An 11836-nucleotide genomic window follows, 5' to 3' on the forward strand; every position below is an offset into this window, starting at 1 on the left:
ATATGATGGAAGACACCATTGAGGTGTTCATGCATGAGTTTTCGGTTGTTGGTGACTCCTTTGATCAGTGTTTGAGTCACTTGGCTGAGGTTCTCACAAGATGTGAAGATTGCAATCTTTTGCTTAATTGGGAAAAATGTCACTTTATGGTGAAAGAAGGTATAGTATTGGGCCATTGCATCTCGGAAAATGGGATGGAGGTTGATCGAGCGAAAGTTGAAATAATAGAGAGTCTTCCCCCACCCATCTCTATAAAAAGTGTGAGAAGTTTTCTGGAACATGTGGGCTTTTACCGGAGGTTTATTATGGATTTCTCAAAAATTGCAGATCCTTTGTGCAAATGACTGGAGAAGGAATCTAAGTTGTATTTTGGTGAATCTTGTTTGAAGGCATTTGAAGAGTTGAAGGAGAAGTTGGTGTTCGCGCCCATTAATATTTCCCCATATTTTAGTGAGCCATTTGAGGTTATGTGTGATGTTAGTGGGGTTTCTCTTGGTGGGGTATTAGGGAGAGAGAAGGGATAAAATCTTCACCCAATTTATTATGAAAGTAAGGCGCTGAATGAGGCCCAAAAGAACTATACTGTGACTGAACAGGAGCTTCTTGCAGTTGTATTTGTAATTTAAAAAAGTTTTCTCCTATTTGCCTGGCACAACGGACATAGTGCATACTGACCACTCTGCTTTGAAGTATTTGATAACAAAGAAGGATGTGAAGCCACAATTTGTTAAATCGGTGCTATTATTGCAAGATTTTTATTCTAAGGTGAACGATAGAAAAGGGAATGAAAATCAAGTTGTCAATCACTTGTCGAGGTTAGAGGATAAAGCTATGCGAGAACTGGGTCAAAAGGTTGAAATTGCTGATACCTTCCATGATGAGTATGTATTGGCTGCTTTCTCATGATTTGATTCCATGGTTTGCCGATTTTGTGAATTATCTAGCTAGTGATATAGTGCCATCATACTTGTCCTTCCATCAGACGAAGAAGTTCCTGTATGATGTAAAAAAGTTTTTTTGGGATGAGTCTTACTTATACCGGAGTTATGGTGATGAGATTATTTGCCATTTGTGTACCAGAAGTTGAGAAGTTAAGTGTTTTGGAGGCATGTCACTCCTTGCCTGTGGGTGGTCACCATAGTGGTATCTGGACTGCCCACAAGATTGTAGGACTGGTCAACCATTAACCAAGATTCTCACACGCTGGCTAAGTCATGTGATAGGTGACAAAGAGATGGAGGAATTTTGAAGAGGCAAGACCTCCCTTTAAATCCTATTCCGGTTATAGAGTTGTGTGATGTATGGGGCATTAATTTTATGAGGCCGTTTGTGAGTTCCTATAGGATGAAGTATATACACGTGGCAGTAGAGTATGTGTCAAAATGGGTGGAAGCGATAGCGCTTTCTAACAATGAAGGAAAGAGTGTCACCATATTCTTGAAAAAGAACATCTATTCAAGATTTGGCACACATAAGGCCATTAATAGTGATGGTGGATCTCACTTTTGCAATAAGTTGTTCAAAGGGATATTAGAAAAATACGGGGTTTGCCATAATATAGTCACTCCTTATCAACCACAGACTAGCGTGCAAGTTGAGGTGTCAAATCTGGAGATTAAGTAAATTCTGTTGAAAAACGGTAAATGCTAATAGAACAGATTTGTCAAGAAGTCTTGACGATGCTCTTTGGGCCTACAAGGCATACAAGACCCCCATAGGTATGTCTCCATACCAACTGCTATATGGGAAGGCTTTTCACTTGCCCGTTGAGTTAGAGCACAAAGACATGTGGGCAATGAAGAAATCGGAGATGGTTTGGAATGAAGCGGTACAACAAACACTTACTGGGTTAAATGAGCTTGATGAGTTTTGCCTAAAAGCTTATGAAAGTTCAACCATATACAAAGATAAGATGAAGAAGTACCATAGCCATAAGATTTAAAAGCGACAATTTGCGGTTGGGGACTTGGCGCTTCTATTTAACTCTAGGATACGCTTGTTTCCGAGCAAAATCAAGACCAAGTGGATGGGACCAGTCATTATCACTAATGTGTTTCCACATGAACGGTTGAGTTGGAGAAGTAGGAGGATTAAAAGTTCACTGTCATCTGTGAAAGGATTAAGATCTACATGGGGCATGAAGAGAGTGTCCATGAAGTGGTAGAGGCATATCACCTTGATGAAGTCTAAGTAATCAAGTATCTTGCGTCGTTCCGCAACGTAAAATCAAGCGCTTCTTGGGAGGGAATCGAAGGTGTATCCTCTAGCCAACAATAGGTTTTTCTTTTTCTTTGTAGTAATAGTCACATTTTCTTGTTTCGTTTTGGTTTGCTCATCATCGTGCTTTAATTTTCATTAGTGTTTGATAGAGAGTAGTTTAGGGTCCGTGTCTCAAAAGAGTCTAGAAAAAACACAAAAAATAGCTTAATGGGTGTTAATTGTGCAGGGACCAAAACTAAAATTTTGCTGAAAATGGTCTGGTGCACAAATCTACTGACCCTATCGATGGGTTCGTTCAATTGACGGACCGTTGATGGTGTCAGTAGATTCCAGGTATGTCTCAAAAAATTTCTTAGTCTTGTTTCTATCAATGGCAAGTCGATGATTCGTTGACGGTCTTTTGTCAGTCCAGAGTAATAGTGACCCGACCCCACACGATTGGTAATATTAAGAGTTATAACCTTTCATTAGCCTCCAAAATCTTTTCAAATTCTTTCCCCAGCCGTTTTGCTTCCCTTATTTCTTTCCTCTCTCATAAAACATCATATTCCCCCCTTCCATAACCATCAAATTCTTTCAAACCCCCAAATTCTCAAAACCTTTTTCTTCCCAATATTCTACTTCGTTCCCATTGCCTTTGTCGCTAGGTGTTCAAGTCGGACACATATGTTGTTGCAAGGATCACTCCCCCAATTACTCCACTCCGATCATAAGGTATTTTGATTCCCTTTGTTTTTTTGAATCTCGTTCATACGTTGTTAGAATCACAAATTATAAATTGGGTCTTGACTAAGAGACACAATTGTGTGATTTTTTTTGTTGAAACTTGTGCAAAATGTCCCTTGGAATGATAGAAAGTGATTGGGTTGCTATGAAATCTGTTTAAAATGTGTTTGTAATAGTAACGATAGACTTTCCCATTTAGGGCTTTGTAGCATCAATGAATTAGATCATGAATCTTGTGAAATCGAAACTCTAAGAATGAAGAAATCGTCTTTTGATTGTTGCTATCTGTTGTGTAAACATGTGTGGGTCTAAAGTTGTAAAAATGTGGAGTTTCAAACATGGCCTGATATCTGTCTCAGGACACTAGCACGAGACCCCATCGACGGACCATCAATTGATCGACAAGCTGTCAATGGGGTTATTTAATTGGACCACCCCAAATTTGTCTAAGTTTGAGACGACGGAATTGAACTATGGTCCATCAATTGATCGACGGGCGGTTCTTCACATCCTTCATTTTATTGGAGATGCTGTTTTGTGTGATTTCAAGAAACATTCTATAAATTAGATGACGGAAGTGGACTACGTTTCATCCATAGCTCGATGGGTCGTTCTGCACGTCCTTGTTTCGAACTCAGAGGTCTGAAGATTTGAGTAAGGTTAATTTATTCTAGGCGTCAGATGACAGACCCTATAGACGGGCCGTCGGTTGCTAACCTGTCAACCATTAGTGCACCACTGAACTGGAATGTGCTTTTTATTTCCTTTCTTTGGTTTGGTTGTTTCAAGTGTGTAGTAAGATTTCTATGAGACTAACAACTTCATTTCAGGTACATATGGCCCCAAAATCAGACATCATTTATTCCAGGGGCAGGTCCAAGCGGATGATTGGCACTTCGGATAATGAGAGGGGTCCTGAGTATGGCCCCCCCCCCCCAGGAATAAACACTCCTACACCAGTTGCACAAGCCACTCAGGGTACCCCTCAGAAGGTGGTTTATGGCGTAGTCACTTCCTCCCAGTCTGATGATGAATGCACACTGACCGGCACATTGTTTGGGTCTGCCCACTTTTTGGGGTTGAATGATAACACTACCTCCGATTCAATATCACAAGGAGCAAATCAATTAGAGAAACCTGCCCACCAAGCTTCGTCTTATGATCCTACAACCTTAGAGTCTGCCCCGGCACCGCAGGTAGATATCCATGCACTGATTACCGAGGAGCCAAACCGATGGTGCATAAATGGTTAATATCATGTCTATAGGTACACCAAGGTGCTAAATGACAACGGGATAATGACCCAGTTGGTGACAGTTGAGAGTAGAGTTTTTACGGTGAGTCTTCACATAGTCCTTGATGTGCAGAGATCGTTCATCCCCACAGGATCAAGTGGATGGCTAGGAGTCTGGGATGTAAAGAGAGGAAATTGTTCGAGAGTTCTACGCCTCTTATGTGGAGACTCTTAGAGGTTCTTTGGATAGGCGGGATAAACCCGCCAAACAGGACCCGCTCACCGCAGTGCTAGTTTGGGGCTGTCGAATGTATATTTATTCGGTCACCATCCGTCGTTTCATGTATGGAACCTCCATTGATATTACTCGGGTCCCCTAGACCCTGGAGTTTGATTACAAGTGGGAAATGGTCAGAAGTAGCCAATTTTAGAGGACCGTGGAGCAGAGAGAGGCAGGTAAGAGGTGGCTTGCTCAAAACCTATCCATCAATGGTGAGCGGGCAAATTGGGTGTTAGACCCAAGAGGGATGATCAAAAAGGCAAACCTCACTTTCACAACCAAGTTCTTCTGGCTGTTAGTTCGCCACCGCCTATCTCTGACGACAGCAGATAATATTCTTACTTGGAATAAATCGGTATTGGTAGAAGGCTTGGTGGTAGGTTTGGAGATCAACTTCGCGAAGCTAATCATCAAGGTGATATATGAGAGGGCTTTCAACTCCTCAACTACTTACCCATTCGTGTGTCTGATCTTCCATCTATGCAGGGATACCGGAGTGCCCATTTGGCACTGTGATACACGTTACACTATGGGTGGCACAGTTGATATAGGTCTCATCTGGGATGGCCAATATAGCGACACCGCATAGAGGGCCCTGAATTGAGTAGCAACCACTGAGTAAGAAATTGGCAGATATGGTAGAGTTATCCCAAGGGGTTGACCCTCCCATTTCATAGCTCGTTCACACCACCCCGGCCGAGTCCACCCATGCCGTTAGTTGAGCACCCAGTTCCTCCCGGTTTCCTCCACCATCTGCAACACCGGTCCATTAGCGAGGGTCCAGTAGTAAGAGGCCCAGATGTCCACCCTGCTACATCACATACAATTTTGGATGCAAAAGTCCATCGCAGAGGTTGAGGATCCGATTAAGAAGAGGGTGGCCCAGAAGACAGAGTAGAAGATTCATGCGGTTCACTAGCGCCTTGATGTATTTGAGCTGCGGGTTCTTGAACACCCAGCCCTCACCATTGACTTGAATACTCTTCATGAGGTTTTGGCGAGTTTGCGGGCAGATGTAGACACCATTCTGGAGATGAGGGGGACTGAGCCTGAAACTTCACCCTTCGAGCTAGCAGAGGAAATTGTGCTTGCTGCACTATTCACAGCCCTACTAAGATGCCACCTGAGACACGTGGTCGTGCTAAGATGAATCGTTCTAGACACACTACCGAGGGAGAGGAGGCCCGTACAAGGAAGAAGGAGCGGACGGACCTTGAGACTTCAAGGAGATTTTCTTTGATTGATGAAGAGACCCGTTAGATAAGGGATCAAGAGATAGCTGCTGGGGCATCTAGTTCCAGACTGGAGGTGGTGAGAGGAGCACCAGTGATGGTGCCGAGATTGTTGTGGGCACCACTGAGGGTGGCCCTACTACTGATGTTGCAGGTTTTGAAAAACCGGACCCGCCTACTTGTTGATCATCAGAGCTATGCCCCTCAGTATTGCTTATATTTATGCATTCGGGACAATTTCATGATATTGTTTTGGGAGTGGGTAAATGGAAAGTGCGTGTCAGGGTGATGTCTGAGTAGCGCAACTCACGAACCTCTCTTCGGGGTTTTCTTGCTTGTGCTTTTGTCCCAAGAGACTGATTATCTTACTATTGAACCGATATGTCATAACTTGTACAAAGTATAAAAGCATGAAATATGAAGCATGATGGCTAATTAGGAATGATATCACGTCGTTGAAAATGCTTGCATAAATAGGTGAAAATGAGTTGAATGTGTTAGCTTTAATCATGAAATTGACAAGCATCAACTGTATGACCCTCAAACTAAAACCTAAACTGGGAAATCTCATAATCTGATAGGGCAATAAAGTGTCAAGAGAGTGTGAGGATTGTGAGTTTTCAACTGTTAGTACCGAGCTAAAACTTTCCCGGTTGGTCCTGCAAAAGGAGTCTGTGTTAGACCACTAGGAAAAGATCATAGGCCCTTTTTCGAATTAGCAAACATCTAGCCTAAAATGAAGTGAACCAAATGAAAGAATTATCCCTTTTTCATCCAAATCTGTTTAGCCGATAATAGACCTTTCTTTTCTTCACCAACTGACCTTCCCTAGGTTTAATGTGTTGGCCCTGGTCCCTTTTTGGACATGTGCACCTCGACTTAGGCCAAAAGCATGAGTTGAGGGTGGCTAATACAGAAAATGACCTCGTCTTTTCCCTGACCCAACTTCGGATAATGTGTTTCTCAACTCATATTAATACCATAAGTTGAGGGTGGCTATTATGAGCGATGACTCAAAATTTGGTATGAAAAGAGTTGATGTGGAAAAGAAAAGAGGAAGTGAGCAAAATATGTGACTCGGTAAAATTATCAATTGAAAAAAAAATAAAAAGAATAAAAAATTAATGATTTTAAATGGAAAAAGTAGAGAAAAGAAAGAAAAAAAGTGAACAAAATGAGGTAAGAGTCATATCCACAAAGAAGAAATAGCAAAGCAAGACAAAGATGAAAAGAGGAGAAAATAGGGCATGAAAGACAATGAAAGATGTAGGAAGCTTGGTCGTAATGTCAAGGAGGGCAAAAAGTCACTAACATTAACCCATATGTACCATACCTCAACCTAAACCTACAATACAAGCCAAGAAAGTCCTATCGTGATCCTGAGAGTTTAGTGTGGTGATCATAATTAGTGAAAATAAGGGCAAGCCTATGGAGACATGTACTAGTTATGAATGAACTTGTTTTTGAGTGTGAGTGTTTAATACAGATCCTTGTACCCAAAGTTAAAATCATTGTGCGGAAAAGGAGGATTTCTTTCGAAGTGAGGGCACTAGTTGCAATATCAAAAAGTTTGTACCTTGGTGAGAGGAAAATAGTAGAGGTATTGGTGCATGGTGATTTTGTGTCATGGTCTGATGCACATGATTTTTATTGTTGAACATAAGAATACAAGCATGCACTAAAGCAACGAAAAAGTCAGGATTGAAAACCACGTGATCGCAAAATCTTAAAAGAGTATACTTTTGTACAAAGTGTTGTTTTGAGTCATAGTGTTTCGCTTGAGGACAAACAACAAATTTAAGTTTAGGGTGTTGATGTATCGTGGTTTCACAGTGTTTTCAATATTTTTTCCTTTAGAGTTGTGTGCGTGTAGAGCCTTTTTGTAATAGTTTTAAAATGTTTTTATGTTCGTTTTGCTAGAAAGACGTCAAGAAATAAAATGCAGAAGGTAGTTGAAATAAAGTGCAAAAGACCTACAAAGGCCATCGACAGTCCGTCGTTCCATCAACGGTTTGTGGATGGTGACCGTCGATTGAAGTTTAGGAAATTATAGAAAACGTGAGGAAATATGACCAAGTGTGGGACTACGGAAAGAATCAATGTTCCGTCCATTGAACCATCGATGAGATCAGAGATATTCCTAGTACCCGAAGTTGGAGATATTCTAACGATGGAGCAACAGAAGGCATCGACGAACCATAAACTCATCAACAAACCATGCTGTTGGTCCGTCAATTGATTCATTTTGGATGCCATCTGAAGGATGAAAAATATTCTAAGTCTGGATTGACGGAGACAGTCGACAGTTCGTCATTTAATCAATAATCCATTTGTGGGGGTCGTCGATTATAGCCACATTTTTGGATAACTTTCCTTATTTTAATTCTTTTTAATTTAGGACAATGTTTTCTATAAATATGGTTTAAAAACTCTCTTTTGGGGTTAGACATTATTGTTATTGTTCTTAGTTTGTGTTTGGAGATTGGGTTTTGCAACTCTACGATTTATTCAATTTTCGAATTTGGTTTTCAAATGTAATATTGTTATTTCAAGTTGGCTTTCTGGAATTTCATCGAATTGTCAAAGTAATTTCATGTTTTATTGTTTAACAACTATGAATTGTGTTCTTATATGCATGGGTAACTAAATCCACAACTATGGTTGTGGGAACCATGGGTTATTAACATAGTAAACCTAGATTAATAACAATTCTCAAATAGGTTATTGAATGTATTGATAATTATTTAGCTTATAAGTCATTTTAATGAGTGCACGCGTTAGAACTTGCCTTGTTGCTACTTGCCGGACTAAGGAAGTAGTTAACAAGAAAAAAATTATCAACATAGATTTGGTGGGATACTATCTAATAGGCTAGTCTCGATTGGTGCAGAGTAATAACTAAGTCATACATCAAATATGATTCTTAATGAAGTAAAGGTAAGGGTTTAGAAAATACCTGACTTATCACTTTGCATGCAAAACACTAGGGAAAAATTGTTATAGCTAGGATTACAACATTATGAACCTATGGGGAACACATACAACCTAGTTTCTCTCACAACTTGATAAAAATAAATCTTTACTCCTGTTATTTGTTTTACGTAAAGATATTAAAGAAGTTTGTTTAAAAAATAAAAATCCCCTTTAATTAGCCATTTTCGGAAAGAACGTGAAAAAATAGAAGTAATCGTACATCAAAGTTAAGTCTAAATCATTTTCCTTGTGGGATCGATCCTAACCTACTAGTTGGGTTCTTTACTTAATACGACCGCTTATACTTCTTTAGGGAAGTGTAATTTGAGTGTATAAATAGGTACGATTCGATAAAACTAAAACTATAAGAAATGGGAAAGGGTAGAGGACGTGGCGACCCTGGAGTACTTAGTGGTGCAGACGCCAGACCCTGAACTACAACACGGTAATTGGGGTGCATTAAGTGGCACATCGCCCCAAGAGGAAAACTAAAGAACACTTTCTTTGGTGCACTGGGTGGCACGATGCCGTAGACCCCTGCCTAGAAAACCTAATGAATTTCCATGCTCGTTTCCTAACCCTAATTCAACTAGAAATGGATCATTTCTTCTCATATCAGTAACACCTAAGAAATAAGACTTATACTTTTCTACATCAATCAAAAGGATATTTTTTAATATGGCAGGTTCACGGACCGTGAAAAGAACCACGATTCGTTGACCTGCCCTGGTTCTTACCCACCTAAAAGTGGTGAACCACAGTACCCTACACAGGTAATGGACCACCACACGGGTCGTGGGAAGGCTAGTTAAATCCAAGAAAAAACCTCCATGCTCTGGTGTCATACCACAGATCCATTTACAATCCATAATCTTGACAATGGGCCATGGTGCCTTTCGTGAAGCTGAGGCAACAAACCACAGCGCAAGTGAACAACAACAATGGGCTTCACGGTCCGTGTTCCTTTAGACGGTCATTAGTAGTGCTTGTGGTTAGACCACCCAGAATAGTATTCATTTATCCACAAAGCATGATGTATCATCTCATAACTCTAAATAGCTAGGAATAAGCTAAGAAACTAAAATAATCACTTTTGGAAAGAAAGGGGAAAAAACTGGAAATTTCTCTAAGTTTAAGAAGTGAGTATCGGTCATTTAAAAACAACTATAACTCCTAGATCAAAATGAGTTATAAGTGGTTATTTATATGATTGGAAAGCCCTTGGAGAGATATTTCCAACGCCGCCGAGTTTGCACATTTTTGATATAGTATGATTGAGATATGCCTAGCAGTAGTTGGGCTTATGGATTCAAGAAAGTGAAATCCAGATTTAAGTAGGGGAAAATTAGTCTTTTAACCCATCTATTTCCTAATTTTTTAAAGGTTTATTTGGGGTAAAAATAAGCCCTAAGTCATTTTAGAAAAAATAAATTAACGGTTAGGTCTTGGGAGAAAAGAGAAGAGAAGAAGGACAAAGGATAAAACTCAACAATGGTAAGGTTTTTACGAGTGGAATTCGTTGGGGATGATCCCTATCAAGGTATGTGGAATATTTCCATGTTCGGTTAGTTCAACCACACACCAACTTGTTTAATTCAGCGATATTGAGTAGATTGAATGATGAAAATTGAAGTTCTTGAAGAATATTGTTGAATTCTTGTTGGGTTGGTAGTTGCATGCCTAGAGTTGATTTGATTCATGTTTACGGGTTGTTTTTCAAGTCTAATATATTGGGTATTGAGGGTATTAGTGATTCTAAGTATTAGGAGAAATATCCAAGGGAATTTAGAGGGTTTAGAGATGAAAAACAAAGAAGAAAATGTGAAACACCCGGCTGACAAGACTTGGGGCACCGCGCTAGCATAGCCCATCAAGACAGATTCTATCCGTCAAAATCGGGCAACCCACGCCTCTAAGAGAGCCAAGGACGCGTGGAGACCCCATTCATTCCCAATATTTTTGTACTGGTTCCTAAGTGATGTACCCACGTTTCTTAGTTGATTCCAAAAATCTAAGGTACATCTAAACGTCATGAAATCATCCATAAACATGAGATCATGACCTTGAATCCATAATCCAATTCAAGGAAAGTTAAGGTCAAAGTCAAAGAAGTTAAGAGTTAAGTCTAAAATTTAAGAAACAAGTCAAAGTAAGTTATTAAAATATTCAAGAGTCTTAAACAAACATTTCTAAATTTGTTTCAAGGCTCAAGTTACAAGTTCATCAAAGAGTAATGAGTTGAGTTAAATTCTTAAAATTTATAAGGGAATTAAGTATTCCCTAAGAGTTAAGTTACAAGTTATGCAAAGAGTAAAAAGTTGAGTTCATTTCTCATAAGTTATAAGGAACTAAGTATTTCCTAAGAGTTACACATCTTTTCACATTTTGAGCAAGAAAGGCAGCTGACTTCCAACAGAGCCTTTGACTAGTTTTAGTAAAGAAGAAACTATGATTTCCAAGAGACTTTTTAAAGCTAATTTTTACAAATTACCTCAAACCAGAGAATAAGTTCTTAAAAAAAACATGTCATGTATATATTTTGGGAGTAGTATTGAGCATTGATATGGGGACGCGAGTTCATATTAACTCAAGCTCCAATAAACCATGTAGCCAACATAGACAGAAGAAGTTTCATACTTTTAGATGATTCCTTAGTGCTTTTTATCATAGAGTAATTGATCCACTTAGTAGTTGAGGTTCTATTCTGACGGCAAGGTATAGGACGGTCCTCTTGCAATATGAGCTAAGATGTTCTATCATCGCTTAGGCTCATATCGATTGTTGTCGGTTAGTGAATATTCCAAATAAATTATTTTACTATCATATATAAGTGACAATGAGTTTATTATTGCATTTTATTTACCGACCTAAGTTGTTCCATTGTTTTTCAAAGCTTTATATACATCACATGTGTTTTTATTTCTTTATATCAAGTTTAGCAATTCATGAGTTGAGTAGGGCCAAGGCAAGTTCTTTCTTATTCCTATAAAGATTAAGTTATTCTTTAGCATTCAAACTCTCATACTCGTACATTCAATATACTAATGCTAGGTTGCCTGCATCGTCTTATGATGAAGACACAAGTAAGCAAGATCAACATCCATCGCCTCGTTTATCCAATTTAAGCACTCGTAGTCAGTAGTGAGCCTCTTCGCATTCTAGAGGACTCTT

The 11836-nt window shown here is 39.5% G+C and overlaps 1 protein-coding gene across 1 annotated transcript; it reads left to right on the forward strand.

Moving 5' to 3' along the window:
- Positions 1-1046: 1046 nt before the first annotated feature.
- On the forward strand, positions 1047-1942 carry LOC107027585. The gene is made up of 2 exons (XM_015228717.1): positions 1047-1143; positions 1659-1942. The coding sequence occupies exons 1-2, from the start codon at positions 1047-1049 to the stop codon at positions 1940-1942; spliced, it is 381 nt and encodes a 126-aa protein (XP_015084203.1).
- Positions 1943-11836: the final 9894 nt, after the last annotated feature.

Source organism: Solanum pennellii, chromosome 8 (genome assembly GCF_001406875.1).
Source record: "Solanum pennellii chromosome 8, SPENNV200".
Classification (NCBI taxonomy): domain Eukaryota; kingdom Viridiplantae; phylum Streptophyta; class Magnoliopsida; order Solanales; family Solanaceae; genus Solanum; species Solanum pennellii.

Bases quoted from the DNA above. Each gene is read 5' to 3' on its own strand.
- LOC107027585 (XM_015228717.1), top strand. From the start codon at position 1,047: ATGGTGATGAGATTATTTGCCATTTGTGTACCAGAAGTTGAGAAGTTA. The intron at 1,144-1,658 runs GTATCTGGACTG...CTAATAGAACAG, and splicing joins TGTGGGTGGTCACCATAGTG to ATTTGTCAAGAAGTCTTGAC.